The following is a 19432-nucleotide window of genomic DNA, read 5'->3' on the forward strand; positions in this document are numbered from 1 at the left end:
AGGTCCATATTGGGGAATCATAGGCAGACTGGCCAATGTGTCTACGTAACTGCAGCCCTGCCAAGGGCCTCTGAATTGCAATAATGGAATGAAATTCCAGAGGTTAATAAGTCTTGTCTCTGAAAAGTTTCACAAGGCAAGTGGTGAAAGCTCTATCACTCAAGACATATAAAACTATACTGTGCAGCATCCAAGAGGCTGTACTTCAAGGGGAGTGGGCTCCTCCCCTGGCCCTGGAGGATGGGGGGTTTACTATGGGACCTAATACCTCTGTGTTCAAATGAGTTCCATTGAGGCTATGACAAGACCAGATCTCACAGCAGCACCACCACTAATGTATAAGAGCCTACACTTCCCAGAGTCCTGCATGAACTGGGACTCAGGTGTTCTCTATAGCAGCTCAGAATTTCCTGACTTTTATAGGCCTGTATCACAGCCACAATGCAAACTCTTGATCCAGAGACTACTTACCTTTTGTAGATGTAGCCCACAACAATGCCAGCTCCAATGGCAATGATTATCACCATCATGATAAAGGCCATCACAGAGCCTATGGAGAAGGAGCAGAAGCGACAAAATTAGGAACAAGGCAGTACCTCAGCCTCTATATACAGCAGTGGCTTTAGGATTCAGAAAAGAAACATCCTGTTCTAGTCCCACTGAGGAATCTAGAGAATGTTCCTAGAGGTCATACCTAATGTCCCTAAGTCCTTCTTTTCCTTGGAGTTCATCCGGACTCTCTGACTGATCCCAATGACAGGCTGCACAGCAGCTGCCTCGCTCCGGGCTGGTAAAGTATCAGCTGGTTCAAATACCTGGTCTATCCCCTGAGAAACCTCAGCCGCAACTGTAGGGACCAGAGTCTTTGTGGAGGAGGTAGCACCTGTTGGGGAAAAAATACATTAAAATATTGAAGTGTGTCACCAAAGTTTCATAGCAACACCTATCTTGTGAATGGGGCACAAACCCATCTCAGACCCAGAACCCTGGGACCTTCCTCATCTTAGGCTGACAAATACTCCCACTGCCCCTTAGATATTACAGTGCCTCCGCACAGATGGGAGAAAACACACATACACTTTTCAGTTCAACTGCTGCTAAAGGTCAAGGGCAATCTAGGCAACTGGCAGAGCAAAGCACCAAAACAGGAGTAAGAGAACAGAGGAGAGAACTGAACCCAGAGCATAATCATAATCAAAGGGCCACCAGGTAAATCCATTTATAGCTCAATATACAGAGAAAAACAAACAAACACACTGAACAGAAATGACCAAGCTGATCAATATCCCCATACTGAACTCTTGTAGGAGCTCCCGCTGTTCTATTTCCCTCCTCCCTCAACATTCTTGAGCAGGAAAGGCCTGCGTGGGACTGGTCTATGAAAGAATTTAAGTCCATCACCGCTCTCTTATCATTTACAGCTTGCTACCAAACAGCCCTTGTGGAAGAGTGAACTGAAGATGATGGGGAATGGAAGAGGGGGAGCACTCACTCTGGGTCCACCATCTAGCTCACCTTTCATATTCCTGACAAAAGCTAAAGGGGGTGTCACCTCAGGGCACTAGCAATATAAACCTTTCACATCCTAGCAAAGCATCATCCATGTGGCTCACTAATCTTCATATTCCATTTCATATGACCACTCTGGAGTAACAAAGGCCATACCAGCAGGACACGCTTCTACTTCCTGTCTGGGCTAACCCTAGATAAGAAAAACTACCTTTTTAGAGGAGACCCCACACTCAATATGCTGCCAGGACTGAAAGCCACCCTCCAGAGCATCTTTTCAGAATGCTCCTCCCACACATATGATGGCAATGTTCCTTCCTCTAGGCATTTTTCCTTGGAGCATTTTGGTTCAATACCTCCACAGAGTCTGTGATCATCCAGACTGACCTCCCGTATAACACAGACCATAGGACTTCCTTGAATTAATTTCTCTTTGAACTATAGCATATCTTTTAGAAAAAAACTATTATGTGAGGAGGGTGGAGGGTTGGGTTAGTAACAGACAGGAGACCACCAGGAAATAAGGGTCCCTCTGTAGAGGGATGTTACTTCACACAGTGCCTTTCAGAAAAAAAGAGCACAGGATCTAGCAGGGGCTATTTCTGGGGAAGAGAAAGCACTGGGACAGCCCCTGCCCGGGCAGACATACCACAGCAGGGAAGGTGGGTTTAATCTGACAAAATGGCTGAATCCCTGGCAACTGCACTAATTGCTCAGCATATTGGCTCCCAATCCCAGGCAGTTCCCCAGTCCTAGGACTTTTAAAAAAAGAGCCATAAACAGGGAACATCTACTCTGCTTTGTCCTTAATGAGAAGCAGTCCAAGGGTAGGAGGATTGAGAAGACTGAGGGAGGCAAGAATTCTGATTCCTGCCTGGGGTGGGGGACTACATTCAAGGAGAGATATGCTCTCCTGTAGAACAAAAGGGTGGGTAGAAAGACATGCATGGGGTCTCCTGGAAATCCTCCAAAGCACCTGCAATCCTCCCAGCTTGATATTGTCTGTAAACTTTATAAGTGTAGCCTCTATGCTATTATCTAAATAACCTATGAAGATATTGAACAGGACCGGACCCAGAATCAATCCCAGCAGGACCCCACTCGATAAGCCCTTCCAGCTTGACTGTGAATCACTGATGACTACTCTCTGGGAACAGTTTTTTAACCAAAACAAATTTTGGAATGAAAGATGGGTGACTCTCAGACATGAGAGAGGAGAGCAAACAAGCAGATAGGTCAGACAGGATCAGTGCAGATGTGTTCCGTATTGTGCATGTTCAAACTTTGTCACTGAAATAGTCCTAAACAGTAGGTCTCTCACAAGATTATTCTCCACTCTAATACCTCTATCAGGAAGATTTTCCTGGTATTCCAGTTCTTCCCTTTCTTAATTTCTTCCTGTTAATCCTAATTATTCTCCCATCAGACAATTCCTCTCCATACCTGTAGGTGGCTAGCCCATGCCCCTATCAATCCCCTGGTGTCCATTCTGGATAGCTTTACTTGTTTAATCTTTGCCTCCAGCCCCCTGTGGTTTCCGGGGTGCCCCAGCTGTTTGGGAAGCTCTCCCTGAGCCCTGACATTCTGCTGCTCTTGGCTCCCTCTGGTTTGTCAACAGCTGAGCTGCCCACCCTGACATGGCCTTTCCCTGCAGTGACCTTAGGGCAGGACCACGTAGGACCAGGGGCTGGTGGGGAGGGGGCTGCGCAGAGGCCCTCTCTGGGGCTGGAGACACAGCCCAAGGGGCAGACCCACACCTGGGAAGGGCCGGGATGACGTCACGGAGGGTGCCTTGGAAGGAAAGGCGGAGGCTGGCTCACTCCACGTGCAGGGGGCGGGGCCAGCCCCGCCCGGGGGGGCGGGGCTAAATTGTTTACACGCCGACCTCTCGCCGCTGGGATGACATCACCCCAAAACAGGAGACCAATGGGAAGCCCCTAGAAGCTCGGCAACAGGGCAGCCAATCCCACTGCAGCAGGGGTGGGGACTGGCAACCGCGCCCCCTCGTTTTTCACCGGAGGCGCCCCCCCCCGCGCGCGCGCACGTGCCCGGGCCCCGCTGACCCCACGCGGGGAGAGCAGCGGGCACGTGGCCCTGCAGCGGGCGGGGACCCCGGACTGGGGGAGCGGGGCTCGCGCCAGCCCGGGGAAGCGCGCGGCCAGCCCGGCGCCACGGGAGCTGGGGGCGGCCGGGCGGAACCCCGCTCACCTGGGCAGGGGGCGATGGCGCAGAGGCTCCGCTCCGGGGTCCCGGCCGCGCCGCTCACGTAGCACCAGGGGGCCGCGTCGCCGTCGGGGTTCCGGCAGCTGCTGTGATCCTCGGAGACTGGGGGCCGGGAAAGACAGTTACGGCGCTGCAGGGGCTGGGCTGGGCTTGGACCCCGGTGCGGGAGACCCCCCTCCCCAGCACGCACAGGAGCGGGGAGCTGCGGGGGGTGCGTGTGTGTGTGACAATAACACAACCGACCAGCTGTTTGCCGCCCCCGCCCTTGCAATAAAACCCAACCACCGCCGAGCAGGAGCCGAGCGCACCTACCTGCAAGCGGCGCGGAGGTGGAGTTTCTCTGCACCGCCAGCCAGTTCAAGCAGGGGACGCCGCCCGTGGCGAACTGTTGGTTGCCCCGGTAGGAAACTCCATTGCCGCGGACACACTCTGGAGAGGACGAGAGACCCCCACAGGCCCTGAAACCGCCCGCACACTTTGTAACCAAGAGCAGCCCCCCCGCTTGTGCTCGCCCCCACGCTGCGCCGGTCTCCTCGCCCCTGCCCTCAACGCAGCTCTAAAACATCAAAGCACCGAACAGCCTCCCTGCCGCCATGACATTTCCGATGTAAACAGGGGCGAACAAACTAGATTCTAAACGGGGGCAGCAGAAAGGCGGTCAGCGCCGCCAAGCCACTCGGACAGGGGCTGCTGCTTCCACGCGATTTTAGACTCCGCAAACCGCCCAGCAGGGGAGGTTTGGGCAACCAGCTCCTCGGGTCTTCAAACGGGCATATACAAGAAGTCCAGTCCCCTGGAGTGCCGGGGGCTGGGGGAATGACCCTCTCGAGGCCCCTACCAGGGCTGCGAATAAAGGGTAAAAGAGACGTGACCTATCTCCAGGCGCAGGGACAGTGGGGTGCTGAAAGTGGAAACCGCAGATTTGGCTGTTATTACAACTTCGGGCCAGGGAGAGCAGCCGCGCCCTGGGTCCAGCACCCCCGTGAAGGGGCTCCACGGGGAAAGGGGAGGGGGGGATGCTTCCCTACCAATGTCATCCCCTGGCAGAGAAAGGGGGATTTTCAGGAGGCTATGTGTCTTTGTTCCTGGTAACAAAGATGGAGCTCGGAGTCCCTCTCTCCGAAATCATACGGAAGAAGACCCCCCCACCCCATAGCAGGGCAATGCGGGCTCCTTCGCCGGCCCCCCGCGCGGCGAGCTCCCGGGAGGTGGCTACGTGTGTGTGGTCCCGGGGGGTTCTCGGGGCTTTCGCGCTCACCTTCGGCGGCGGACGCTGCCGTCAGCAGCGCGGTGCTGAGAAGCAAAGCTTGCCCCCAGTCCAGCATCCTCGGTCCCGCCCGTGCCCAAGCAAAGGCTGAAGAACAATTAGCCGGGGAAGTCTCGGCGATCTCGCTCCGCTTTCGCCTCGGCCCCGGCTTTGCAGCTGGCAGATCTGCCCTTGTTTTCTCTTGTGGTAAACAGCCCCGGCTGGAGCTCCCTGCACTCGCTGCAGCGCAGGCTCCTCCTCTCCAGAGCCTCGGCAGGCTGCGAGAGAGAGACAGCCGCAGCAGAGAGCGTGGCGGAGGGCAGCGGGCACCTCGGGGTCTGCCGCTCCCGGCCCCTGGGTCTGGGAGTCTCCAGGATTCAGTCATATAAACGGTGACATAGACGCTCTAAGGCCAAGCTCCGGCCACCGGGGCTTTCACGGACCTCCCGGGGTTTGGCACGACTCTGGGATCGGCGAGGGGCGCCCAGGAACCAGTTATAGCCGGAGTTAAATCGCACTTAACCCTTCCCTCGCTGTTGCGCGCACACAGGCGTCGTGGAGCCGGTTCAACTCCTTCGGCCCACTGCCTCGGGGCAGGGGGTGCGCTTCTGGTCTGCGGCCCCCCTCACAGCACTCTCACCCTCTGCTGCAATCTCTTCGGGGACACTCATCCCCAGGCCCACAGACACACCAAGGAATACACACACCATTCAGAGATGGAGAGAGAGGCAGAGCCTGAAGTGAACTTGCCCCCCTTTAAGGTAGTCTCGTTTCAACCCCTCCATCCAAACTTTGTATATTATGCAAGATTCATGTTCCAAGAGAGCTGGAGAGAATGTTCTTGGGAGTCCAGCAGTGGTGCTCGCTGATCTGTCTGCAAAAGACACGATGGTAATGGCAGGGCCTTCCCGGTCCCACCTTCAGCAATGAATCCCTCTGTTCCACTAGGCACCCAGGGAGGGAGTTAGGTAAACTTGATTTCCTGTCTCAGAGTAGCAGCCGTGTTAGTCTGTATTCGCAAAAAGAACAGGAGGACTTGTGGCACCTTAGAGACTAACCAATTTATTTGAGCATAAGCTTTCATGAGCTACAGCTCACTTCATCAGGTTTTCCACTGAATGCATCCAATGAAGTGAGCTGTAGCTCACGAAAGCTCATGCTCAAATAAATTGGTTAGTCTCTAAGGTGCCACAAGTCCTCCTTTTCTTTTTGATTTCCTGTGTGACAACGCATGTTATGAAACAACGCCATTAGATGGTTTTTGCTAGTCTAGTGGATTGATTGGTATCTGTGCGATGATAGCCACAGAAGGGTCCCACAGGAGTAGTGCCATGGAAGTGGGGGTTTGAAGAAAAATATTCTAGAGTGAAGAAAGGTGGATGTTATTCTATTCAGGTCCGATACAGCAGTGCTGTGGTATCTGAGGGAAGGATACTTGCAAAGTAGAAATAAAAATATTTTTGCAGAAGAGTTGGCAGGAAACCTGGTAGGGTTCATCTGTAGTATTGAAAGCAGGGTGCATGTGTTTGCCTGTCTCAGCTTCTTCCTACAGCCTTGATATCAGTGAAAGAACATGTCTGCGCAATGTGGTAGAGATAGACCCAGGTTGGCACCTTTTAGACAAGACCCTGAGCTTAATCATGTGCAATTAATTTGTATATTGGAAACAAACCTGAGCTGCTGGAGTTGATGAAGGTGTTTATAGCTACAATAGCTTGTTATTACCAAAAATATTTACCTTACTCTAACAGCTCAAAGAGGGAGAAAAAAATCATTTGTCTCACAAATGCAGCTTCCCTATTTTCACCTACAGGATGGGTTACAGGCCCAATTTTACACACTCGTGTGATTCCTTCCAATCTCTACCAATCTGGATCCTTGGCCTCTATATTTATGACATCTTTGGTTTTCCCAAGGCTCCTAATCCTGCCCTCTTTAGTCTGGATCTGAAGGGGAATTTCTCTCTTTTATAAATTTACACAGGGGGAGATGGCCAATGAAGAGCTCCCTATTCACCTGTAACTACCAAGGTACACCCTTATTTCCTAACTTGGGTTCCTCTGAGCTTGCCATAGTAAGCAGGAGATCCCAAACGGTGTCACTAAACGTAGTGGCACTCACTAACATACAGGCTATGCTTTCACCTCAAGGACATCAATTCCTGTAGCTTCTCTGCTTTTCTTTATTTAATCCCACATCATTTAGAATCTGTGGCTCTGGTCCTAGCTTTCTGGAGAAATGTTCACAGCAGAATAAGAGGTGAAAACTCCCTGAAAAATACTGTTAGTGTTGGTTCCATTGCAGGCATTCTATCAAAATAATGCAACCTTTGGTAGCAATTTCGGACAATAGGTTTAAAATAGTTGTTTCTATTTTTAAATAGGTAGGAGGCACTCAGATACTGTGATGAGGGTAACCATATAAGTGCCTAGATTGACAGACTGTTGTTTCCTATTTTAGACAAATGAAAAACAATCAGCTAAAATATTCAGCCCTTCTGGATGGTAGAAAGTCTCTAAAAAGGTCTAGGGAGGAAGGATGGGCTTGTGGTTAAGGCACAAGACTGAATACAAGGTACTATTTCTGGCTGTGCCACAGACCTTGTGTAAGACCTTCGGCATTCCACTCTCTCCTCTGTGCTTCATTTTCACTTTCTAGAAAAATCGGGGTAGATAATCATGATTTCCTACCTTAGAGGGATGTTGAGAAGATCAGTGCTTATAAAATGTTTTAAAATCATCACATGAAAGCCGCTAAAAGAGTGAAAAGTATTTTTGCACCAGAAGGCTACATGGCCTAATGGCTAATGGGTGACTGTGCATCCAGCAAGTGTATATTCTACTGGTTCTGCACATGATCTTGGTCAAGTTAAGCTTCCTGGGGCTTCAGTTTCATCACTTGTAAAATGGGTATATTACTACTCACCCACCTTTAAAGGACTTTGACATCATTGGTGAAGGAAGCTGTGTAAGTACTGGTTCCCACTAGCTGAAATGTCTGCTCTGTTTAAATGCTTTATGTTTTACTGTGGGCACAGACTCTTGCTGAGCCAGATTCTAAGGTCTTATTTCTGGCAGCACTTAGAGTCTGTGGAAGTTTTGACTAAGGCTGTGAGATCAGGCCCTCTGTCTCTTATGAGTCTTCAAAAAAGATTTTAGGGGCAAAATTCTGCCCAGACTAAAGCTGATGGGAAGTACATATAGGGATCCAAGGGTAGAATTTAGCCATAGCTGTTTGCAGAGGGTGAAACCGTTGTTAAATCAAACTGATTTATTTTAGCTCATCCTATGAGACAAAGTAAAGCTTCATAGCCAACTACACAAGAGGCAACTCCTTACCCTCAAACTGATCCAGGAACTGCAGGGCTGGGGAGCATCTGTGGAAACAAAACTCAAATTTTCCCAATCCTGCCTCCTGTTATATCAGGGTATGAGCTGTGCTTCTTATCCCACACAACTAAGTTCGCTCAAAGCTTTATGAACTTCCAGTCGAATCAGGGAGTCTATGAGGGACTCAAAAGCCCTCACATTACTAGGAAAGCAAAATAGCCTTTTCCACCTGTCTGACTTGTACACATTTCTTTTTTCCTTTTATCTCCAGTTTTTCTGGGGTGCCAGAGCAGATTTAGGTCCTGCAATTTGACAGAGCAAAGTCTAATGAGATGCCATGGCACACCGGGTGGGGGCACAAGGGAATTAAAGGCTGTGCCTGCTCATTAGGAATGGGTTGAATCTATTTGTTCTGTTCTTACAGTTGAGAGTTTCTGTTATTTTCTAGAGACTTTATTTGAAAGGAGCCGTTCCACTGATTACTGGATGGATATCTCTGTGCTATATCCATGGCACTTCTCAGTCAAGGATCTTAAAGCACTTCACAGAAGTACCTAGGTATGCCATTTTACAGATCGGGAAATGGGGAGAGAGAGAGAGGCTATGTGATTTTCTCAAGTTTGCATTGTGAATCACTGATCTAGGTTCTGTTCACAGCTGTGTCTTGTGCTCAGTTTGGTGCTTTAACCACTACACAATACTGCCTTCCATTGATATACCTGTATCCCCAAATGCAGACAGTGTCTGTACAGGCTGATATTATGGCATTTACCTTATAGTAGCAGACCAAACTGTCACAGATGTCTTCTCCTTCCAGGCTGTCCCTTTGGTTTTCTTTGTTCTACTTCTTCACCTGTGGAAAAACTTAAAGTTTAAAGAAAAGAAATATTCCAGGGTAGTTAAGCACTGGAATAAATTGCCTAGGAAGGTTGTGGAATCTGTCATTAGAGATTTTTAAGAGCAGGTTAGATAAACACCTGACACAGATGGTCTAGATAATACTTAGTCCTACCTCAAGTGCAGGGGACTGGATGAGAAGACCTCTCAAGGTCCCGTCCAGTCCTATAATTGTATGAGAATAAGTTAAGCTTACCTGCCACACAGGGTGCTGTGAGAATGAAGCAATGTTTGTAAAGGGCCCAGAAGACAGAAGGCAACAAGTATACTAAGTGTTATTAAGTACTTACACTCCAATAAAATAGAGATAATTCTGCAAACCATTCCTACTCCCAGCTCGATCATAAAACAATGTAATGGTTTGTCACCTAACAAAGTCATCCTTACAAGATGCTCCAGGGGACAGAAACAAATTTCAGTACGTTATTTCTGGCTTTCAAAAATGATGAGTAGGAGTCAATCACAAGGACTGGGACAAGGGGACTCCGACTAAACATGGAGTTTATGAAGTTGTGGGCCAATGTGCAGCAGCAGAATTACAAGACAGAGAGAGAAAGCATGCATTACGGGTAGGGTGACCAGATGTCCCAATTTTACAGGGACAGTCCCAATTTCTGGGTCTTTTTCTTATATAGGCTCCTATTACCCCCCCACCCCCATCCCGATTTTTCACACTTGCTGTCTGGTCACCCTTATTACAGGTCAGAGGGGAGAGAGGGAGTGAAAGTTCTGACTCCATTACTGGATCTCCCTGCTGGCATGTTAAAGAAAAGACTCTCCCCTCCCCCTCCAATCTGAGAGCACGAGCTACTGCCAAGTTAGTGCCAGCAGAGCCTCCAGGACTAACAAGGAAGTCAGCAGGAGCAAAACAACCTGGTGTGATATCTGAACTGGTTTGGACAGGTTCAGAGAGTTTGCTCTGCTTATTCAGAGTGCCTTCGCTGATGAGTTTTCTGCATGGTATATAATGAAAGGGTAGAGGCTCTAGTAGTGTAATCTGGGTCCTGCGGTTCAGAGGAGGACAAAATAGCCTCTGTGGGTGACTGCAGGGCTTGAAGGGGGAGTTATATTCTTCCATCACAAAGGGGTCAGTGCTGAATGCCTTCAGCTCTTGCTGGCTACATATGGTGTCAGGACACAACCCACAGCATGATGGAACCCTTCAGACAGCAACAACATCTTTCTATTGTGGCCTCTTTTGTGATAATTTGTAAAGCATTTTACTGTGATACTAATCGGTACCACTCCTTATCACTAAAGCAAGCAAGCAACCCAGAGTTATTTGTATTCATGCTGGTCTGACTATTTTGTAACAGACTCAACTTAGATTACTGTTGTCCTTGTCAGAACTCCCCCTTCCTGGTTTCTGGGCCAGGCACACTGAAATAACAAAAACTGCTTGGATTACATAACCTGTTGTTTTTACTTGGTCTGTGTCATGGCAGGATATCACCAAACCCTAGCTGTGTTATTAGGCGCAAGGCACAGCTGTCTGAGGAGGGGGTGATTTGCCAGCCTAGGCTACGCCTCACACTACTGCTGGAAAAACAGAGCATGTCTCTTTAAGGGTGGAGGAGAAATGCCTCTGTGAGGAAGGCAGCATGGTTTTAGTAGGGAGGCACTGCGATATAAGGGGTGAAAGCACAGGCCTTGAAGTCAAGAGCTCAAGATTTATGAATGTTAATTTTTTAGATCCAGTTTTTCCTACATCCCACATACACCCCGTTAGCTCGCCACTTAGGGATCTTCCCAACAATGAAACTAAAGGTTAGAAATGCTTTTCACTTTTTTTTTCTCCTCTCTCTCTCACTCACTTTTTTTTTTTTTAAAGGAATTGTTCTCATATTTCCTCCTCCTCGTCTGCTGTTTAGCGTCTTCTTATATTGGAGTTACTTGCCTCACATTTTAAAGGCTGGTGCTGTGTGTCTGGGTCCTGGGGAGCGCTTAGGCCTCCCCTGGTGCCCTTTTTGATTAACCAACCCAAATGTAACACTAACCGTTTCACTTCTCTAGTGACACCTCGTTCATTGCAAGCCTAGTAGTCAGCCAAATTTTTTTCCTTCGACTTCAGACTTGGATCTCTTCTGCAGCCTTCCTTAAATGCCAAGTGATTCTGCTAATTATCAAGCAGCAGCAGGTACAGATGCAAAATTTTAATCTGAACAATAGTTTTGCAAGGAATCTCGTAGAATTGCTAGTTGTTTGATTACTTGATGCAGGTAAAATTCTACCGCTTGTAAAGTCTTCCTTGCTCTGTTAACTTCAGACAATATACAATGCCACACCACAAAGCTGCACAGAAATGTGAAAGTAAGCATTTGTCCAGCAATGGTTGGTGCTTCTGCATGAGATTTGGTTCCAGAGGTACCAACCGGTGTTGCATTATCAGCTACGGATAGCAATGCATCATACACTTCTCCAGCTTAATACTTCATGGCTCTTACTGCTTCAACTCTGCTTTCCATTCTTCTTTCAGGCAGTTGTTTCACTGTAATACCAGATTTCAGAGTAACAGCCGTGTTAGTCTGTATTCGCAAAAAGAAAAGGAGTACTTGTGGCACCTTAGAGACTAACCAATTTATTTGAGCATGAGCTTTCGTGAGCTACAACTCACTTCATCGGATGCATATCGTGGAAACTGCAGCAGGCTTTATATATACACAGAGAATATGAAACAATACCTACTCCCACCCCACTGTCCTGCTGGTAATAGCTTATCTAAAGTGATCATCAGGTGGGCCATTTCCAGCACAAATCCAGGTTTTCTCACCCTCCACCCCCCCACACAAATTCACTCTCCTGCTGGTGATAGCCCATCCAAAGTGACAACTCTCTACACAACGTGCATGACAATCAAGTTGGGCTATTTCCTGCACAAATCCAGGTTTTCTCACATCCCCCCCACCCCCATACACACACAAACTCACTCTCCTGCTGGTAATAGCTCATCCAAACTGACCACTCTTCAAGTTTAAATCCAAGTTAAACCAGAACATCTGGGGGGGGGGGGGTAGGAAAAAACAAGAGGAAACAGGCTACCTTGCATAATGACTTAGCCACTCCCAGTCTCTATTTAAGCCTAAATTAATAGTATCCAATTTGCAAATGAATTCCAATTCAGCAGTTTCTCGCTGGAGTCTGGATTTGAAGTTTTTTTGTTTTAAGATAGCGTGACCAGAGAGATTGAAGTGTTCTCCGACTGGTTTATAAATGTTATAATTCTTGACATCTGATTTGTGTCCATTTATTCTTTTACGTAGAGACTGTCCAGTTTGACCAATGTACATGGCAGAGGGGCATTGCTGGCACATGATGGCATATATCACATTGGTGGATGTGCAGGTGAACGAGCCTCTGATAGTGTGGCTGATGTTATTAGGCCCTGTGATGGTGTCCCCTGAATAGATATGTGGGCACAATTGGCAACGGGCTTTGTTGCAAGGATAAGTTCCTGGGTTAGTGGTTCTGTTGTGTGGTATGTGGTTGTTGGTGAGTATTTGCTTCAGGTTGCGGGGCTGTCTGTAGGCAAGGACTGGCCTGTCTCCCAAGATTTGTGAGAGTGTTGGGTCATCCTTTAGGATAGGTTGTAGATCCTTAATAATGCATTGGAGGGGTTTTAGTTGGGGGCTGAAGGTGACGGCTAGCGGCATTCTGTTATTTTCTTTGTTAGGCCTGTCCTGTAGTAGGTAACTTCTGGGAACTCTTCTGGCTCTATCAATCTGTTTCTTTACTTCTGCAGGTGGGTATTGTAGTTGTAAGAAAGCTTGACAGAGATCTTGTAGGTGTTTGTCTCTGTCTGAGGGGTTGGAGCAAATGCGGTTGTATCGCAGAGCTTGGCTGTAGACGATGGATCGTGTGGTGTGGTCAGGGTGAAAGCTGGAGGCATGCAGGTAGGAATAGCGGTCAGTAGGTTTCCGGTATAGGGTGGTGTTTATGTGACCATTGTTTATTAGCACTGTAGTGTCCAGGAAGTGGATTTCTTGTGTGGACTGGACCAGGCTGAGGTTGGTGGTGGGATGGAAATTGTTGAAATCATGGTGGAATTCCTCAAGGGCTTCTTTTCCATGGGTCCAGATGATGAAGATGTCATCAATATAGCGCAAGTAGAGTAGGGGCTTTAGGGGACGAGAGCTGAGGAAGCGTTGTTCTAAATCAGCCATAAAAATGTTGGCATACTGTGGGGCCATGCGGGTACCCATAGCAGTGCCGCTGATCTGAAGGTATACATTGTCCCCAAATGTGAAGTAGTTATGGGTAAGGACAAAGTCACAAAGTTCAGCTACCAGGTTAGCCGTGACAGTATCGGGGATAGTGTTCTTGACGGCTTGAAGTCCATCTTTGTGTGGAATGTTGGTGTAGAGGGCTTCTACATCCATAGTGGCCAGGATGGTGTTATCAGGAAGATCACCGATGGATTGAAGTTTCCTCAGGAAGTCAGTGGTGTCTCGAAGGTAGCTGGGAGTGCTGGTAGCGTAAGGCCTGAGGAGGGAGTCTACATAGCCAGACAATCCTGCTGTCAGGGTGCCAATGCCTGAGATGATGGGGCGCCCAGGATTTCCAGTTTTATGGATCTTGGGTAGTAGATAGAATATCCCAGGTCGGGGTTCCAGGGGTGTGTCTGTGCGGATTTGATCTTGTGCTTCTTCAGGAAGTTTCTTGAGCAAATGCTGTAGTTGCTTTTGGTAACTCTCAGTGGGATCAGAGGGTAATGGCTTGTAGAAACTCGTGTTGGAGAGCTGCCGAGCAATACCAAGTAATACCAGTAATACCAGAAATACCAATACCAAGTAATACCAGAGTGTCCAATGTGTTTCACAGCAATATCCCATTGACAAATGGATTGAAAATAAATGAAAATAGCCTGAATGACCCCCAAAAGGTTCACTCCTTCAGTACAATAGCCAGCAGCATTGCTCAGTACCAGGCTGATAGAATGGGTGCTACAGGGCACAAAACTGTTCAAGAGAAACTCACGCATCTGTCTCTGTACTCCACTAGACTTTCCTTTCAGGTTAGCTCTATTGTCACAGTGTTGCCCTCTCACATCTGCAAGAGGCAGTCCCATTTTATTTAACTTCTGGAGAAGAACTTCTGTCATGCCTGCACCACTTGAATCATCCAGTTTCACAAATACTAAGAAGCGTTCCTGTATTTTAACATTAACACCCTGTTTTCCAGATCTTGTGGAAATAAATCTTACAATCACAGCCATATTACCACTTGGCTATTATCCAGTGTGCAATCAAGGACAACTAAGGAATATTTTGATTCCTTCACCATGGATAAGATTTTGCCTCTGATTTCTGATGCCAAAAAGTCAGTTAGCTTATTCGAAATGTTTTTTTTCCAACGTAATGAAGACGGGACTATTTGACGTCTTTCATAATGCCATCAGACAGGATCATCAACTCCAAAAGTTTTAGGAAGTTTCCATTATCTGGTTCCTACAGCCTGTCTGAATGGCCCCCAAGAGCCAAATTCTGAACAGCAAGTGTCCAAGTAAGAGCGACAAGTCTATGCAGAACATCATGCCAGTGTTCTGTTTATACACTAAGTAAATACTGATTATTTTGATCAGCTATTACAGTTTAATCTCTCCTGCAGTCCATTCCACATCTGAATGACGAAATGTGATCAAGAGATTTTTCATGACTGCTGAGAGTGGCAGATACATATTTCCAGTTTCAGATGCCATTGCTTGCCAGTTTGGATTTGAAATTAAAAGTAAAGATCTTGCAACAAAGGCAAAATATATTATCACTGCCACCCCACCTCAGCCCTGCACCTGGAGCCTTGGCCTAACCTTGCACCACACTGCTGTCCTCCCCCCTCACTTGCCCCTCCAAATGCACCACCCCCAGCTGACCCCCCCAGCAATCCCTGCACCCACCAGTTTGCCCCTCAGGCCTTTCCAGCGGAGCTCCTTGCCCACACACTGGCAGCACTGCCAGAGACATGGTGGAGTTAAAGCAGTGGCTGCCGTGCAAGTCCAGGGCAGCAGCCAGGGACAGCCCAGGCAGCAGGGCCGACATGAGGAGCAGCAGGCATGGACTGGGATCAACAGGGAGCTGAACGCATTGCTGCACTTGGGGTGCCACCATCTGAGCTGCAGCCGCAGTCTTCCCTGGCAGCCCCTCCCAGCTTCATCCCCCACGGCTGTTGCCTCTCTGCTGCCCTAGTCTTGTCCTTGCAGAAAGGCAAATGTCTCTGGTTTTCCTCAACTGTGCACGTCACAGACATGTGGAGACAGCACATTTTATAACTCCTACAATATGTAAAACCTCTCTGCAGCCACTGCAAATGTGCAGAAGCCAGCCCCGGGAAGAATGAGAGCCCCCCCCCCCCCGCCCTGCAATTCCGGTTTTGAGTTTCATTGAATCATAGAAACGTAGGGCTGGAAGGGACCTCAGAAAGGCATGAAGTCCAGGCCCCTGTGCTGAGGCAGGACTGAGTAAACCTAGACCATCCCTGACAGGTATTTGTCTAATCTGTTCTTAAAAATCTTCAGTGATGGGGATTCCACAGCCTCCCGTGGAAGCCTGTTCTAATGCTTCACAGCTTTTCTAGTTAGGAAGTTTTTTCTAATTTCTAACCTACGTTTCCCTTGCTGCAGATTGAGCTCATTTGTTCTTCTCCCAGCTCTAGTGGACATGGAGAACAGTTGCTCACCACCCTTTTTTTAAACAGCCCTTCGTATATTTATCAGGGCCCCCAATAGTAAACACGCCCACTTTTTTTTTTTTTTTAAACCTTTACTCATAGGTCAGGTTTTCTAAACATTTTATCGTTGCTGTTGTTCTCCTCCTCTGGACTGTCTCCAATTTATCTATGTCCTTCCTAGAGTGGGGCACCCAGAACTGAACACAGTACTCCAGCTGAGGCCTCACCAGTGCCGAATAGAGCAGGACTATTACTTCCCAAGTCTTACATACAACAGTCCTGTTAATACACCCCAGAATATTAGACTCTTTTGCAAACGCGTCACATTGGTGACTCATATTCAATTTGTGTTTCACTAGAACGCCCAGATGCTTTTCAGCAGCACTATCACCCAGGCAAGTAGTCCCCATTTTGAAGTTGTACATTTGATTTTTTCCTCCCAAGTGAAGTACTTTGCACTTGTGTTTATTGAATTTCATCTTGTTGACTTGAGACGAGTTCTCCAATTTGTCACAGTAGTGTTAAATTCTTAATCCTGTCTTCCAAAGTGCTCGCAACCCCTCCCAGCTTTGTGTCATCCGCAAATTTTGTAAGTACATTCTCCACTCCAGTATCCAAGTCATTAATGAAAATGCTGAATATTGGACCTAGGCCTGATCCAAGGGACCCCCATTAGATACATCCTCCCAGTTTGATAGCTAACCATTGATAACTGCTCTCTGAGTATGGTGTTTCAACCAGTTGTGCACCCACCTTATTGTAATGTAATTTAGACCACATTTCCCTACATTGCTTATGAGAATATTGCACAGGACTGTGTCAAAAATCTTATTAAAAATCAAGACATATCACGTCTACTGCTTCCCACCCATCCACTAGGCCAGTAACCCTGTCAAAGAGTTTGCCATCTTCAACAGCAACTCTGGTTGTGAAGTGAGGGTCCCAAGCTGCTGTATGAGGAAGACCACAAGGATCCAGAAAGGCCTTTTCTCAGTGGGACAGGCAGTGTTACTTTGCCTCACCACACTATTTCTTACAAAATAAAGACACTGGGTTAGAATGCAGTGCACTTGATTAGTGAGCTAACACTTGGCATGGGCAGGCTACAGGGCTATTTCTTAAATAAAAGCATGTTTATTTTAAAAGTACCCTTTCATCTTCATTCTCCTCCTGGTATTCAGTGGGGATGGCCAATGGATTGCAGCTGCTCTTTCACACAGACACTTGTTGCTGGGTCACCTTCTCCTGAAGGAGTTAGAGAAATCTAATCAATCAGGCACAGAGAAAGGATTTTGTGTGTTCAAAATAAGCCTATCCTCACACAATCCTGTGGTGGCAGCAAGAGAAGCCCTTGTAAGGCTGGCAGGAGCTGTCCCTGCAAAGAGGGAAATTCAGAACTATGAAACTTACAGGCTGTCTCTCCCTGCACCCTGGGCTTCTATAGTCAGGCTCCAGAAAATAAATGCATGCACCCTGCAGGGTTAATTCTGTTTTGGTTTATTACTATTTAAAATCAGTCTGTACCCCTTGTACAGAGGCCTCAACTTCCAATAGAACATACAAAAAATACACACAATAGAAAAAAATAGCAAAAGTAAAAGTAATTGCTTGATACAAATGGGTCCCTAAGACGGCTGAAGTGGCTCAGTTTCAACAGAGGTAGACCTATAACTAGGCAAGAAATTTAATTCAAGTAGGGAGAGAGTCACCCATCCTTATCAAAGCCTCACCTCCTGCTTCCATTGAAGACAGTGGTGAAATTCAATGGCAGCAGGATTGGGGCTCTTCAGAGCCAGTGGCAAGCTTCTCTGCTCCCTCCCTTCCATATGTTACCGCATCAGAAGAAACATACCAGCTTTCCTGATTTACCTTTCACATGCCATACATCAGTCATTCAATGTTTTGGACTTCTGAGAAAAGTCTTTTCTTCTTAATATACCCTGTATCAGCATTAATTGCAGCAACTTTCCCACTCTGCCTTACCATTGCAGTCTATCTCCCAATCCATGCCCTTGGGTTCTAACAGTTAGCAGGCATGGATTAAGCCTGACAATTCTGGGGAGACCACATAAAAGCTGCCTGGAGAAGGTACCTGTCTGTAGATAAAGCAGCCATAAAGCAATTAGCAAGAATGAGACACCAATTTGTCATACAAAGCACCTACCAGAGGTGTGCGTTTACTACACGATTGCAGGTAGCTTAGAAGTTTATACATCAGCCAGTGTCTTCATGAAAGGCCCTCCAGCCCATTTCGCACAAGGGAGTCACTGGAATGTCAATTAGGCACCAATTATTTCCTGTAGTGAACAACTCTCAGAGCACTTCTAGGTCTGCAAAACTGCAAAGGCCACCCAGGAAAAAGTACATTCAGCTGTATCCAAAGACCACATCAGTAATGCCAGACAGCTTTTAAATACTGCACATTTATGTTTGTCCAACTTTTTATCCATTACATCTGCAGTCCATGGTGCTGAACAGATGAAAGAGAGCAAAATTTGGCCCATTAACTGATCAGTCTCCACAACACACCAATGAAGTATGGTTACTATGCCCTGTTTTATGGAAGAGGAATGAAATCTAGGAAGAGGGTAAAGAGTTGATCCTCCCAGGTGCTAAGCCTCCTTCACTCTCAGTGGTATTAATGGGAGTTGAAGGTGGTCAGCATTCCACAGCTTCAGAGCCTGAATTACCACAGTGCAAATCAACGGGAGAGCCAGGTTTACAATTCAGGATCTCCAGCCTCCCAGTCCCATGCTTTGAATACTGATCACATTTCTTCTTAGAAGAACATGGACTAGCACAGCAGTTCTCAAACTGTGGGTCAGGACCCCAAGATGGTCCTTTATATATGGTCACCAGGGCAGACTTAGACTTGTTGCCCAGGACCAAAGCCAAAGCCTGAGGGCGTCAGCCCTGGGTGGCAGGACTCAGGTTGCAGGCCCCGGGCCTGGTCCTGGAGCCCTTAAGCTTCAGCTTTGGCCCCCCTGCCCGGAGCAGTGGGGATTGGGCTTTGGCCCCGCACGGGGGCAGTGGGGCTTAGGTGGGCTCAGGCTTCAGTCCCCCTCCTGGGGTCACGAAGCAATTTTTGTTGTCAGAAGGGGGTCGCGGTGCAATGAAGTTTGAGAACCCCTGAACTAGCAGATTGCTGTGAAAACCAAGTCCTATGGATCATTCACACGGGCCTAGTGGGGCCTTGCTTTTAAAAGGGAGGTTTGCTGAAATGGAAAAAGGCAGGGCCCAGGAGAGGATGTCCAGACAACTCTAGTTTTCATCTAAGCTTTATTATCACTCCTCCTCCCATGCCAGCCCCTTGCTGATTTGTTCCTCCTCCTCTCTGGGATAGAACTGGGTCTACAGGCTCAGAGATTCAATATTGCTTCACTCAAAATCAAAATTCAGCACAGCGCCTAGGCAAAAGGTAAATGGTACAGAGCCTGCTTAACTGATGTGAAGGGATTCATCATACTGATAAGGCCAATACACTCCACAGTCTAGTTTGGCACTTCTCTCATATTTTGTCAGCCTGAACAATTGAAAACATGTAATTTTATTTTTATGGGGTAATAAA

The 19432-nt window shown here is 47.6% G+C and overlaps 1 protein-coding gene across 4 annotated transcripts in view; it reads right to left on the bottom strand.

The window, feature by feature from the left end:
• Positions 1-19432, bottom strand: part of PIK3IP1 (phosphoinositide-3-kinase interacting protein 1) — a 32251-nt gene that overhangs the window by 3516 nt on the left and 9303 nt on the right. For 2 of the 4 annotated variants that reach the window (XM_078848958.1, XM_073313557.2), the window contains 8 exons: positions 18029-18131; positions 17014-17109; positions 9080-9160; positions 4991-5852; positions 4045-4161; positions 3718-3834; positions 695-883; positions 472-550 (listed from right to left, as the gene is read on the bottom strand). In XM_078848958.1, coding sequence (XP_078705084.1) covers positions 472-550; positions 695-883; positions 3718-3834; positions 4045-4161; positions 4991-5363 — 875 coding nt within the window. In that variant the 5' untranslated portion in view covers positions 5364-5852; positions 9080-9160; positions 17014-17109; positions 18029-18131. The remainder of the gene's footprint in view (positions 1-471; positions 551-694; positions 884-3717; positions 3835-4044; positions 4162-4990; positions 5853-9079; positions 9161-17013; positions 17110-18028; positions 18132-19432) is intronic. The other 2 variants (XM_073313558.2, XM_073313559.2) reach the window with 2 other exon arrangements.

This window comes from Lepidochelys kempii, chromosome 15 (assembly GCF_965140285.1).
Source record: "Lepidochelys kempii isolate rLepKem1 chromosome 15, rLepKem1.hap1, whole genome shotgun sequence".
Taxonomy (NCBI): domain Eukaryota; kingdom Metazoa; phylum Chordata; order Testudines; family Cheloniidae; genus Lepidochelys; species Lepidochelys kempii.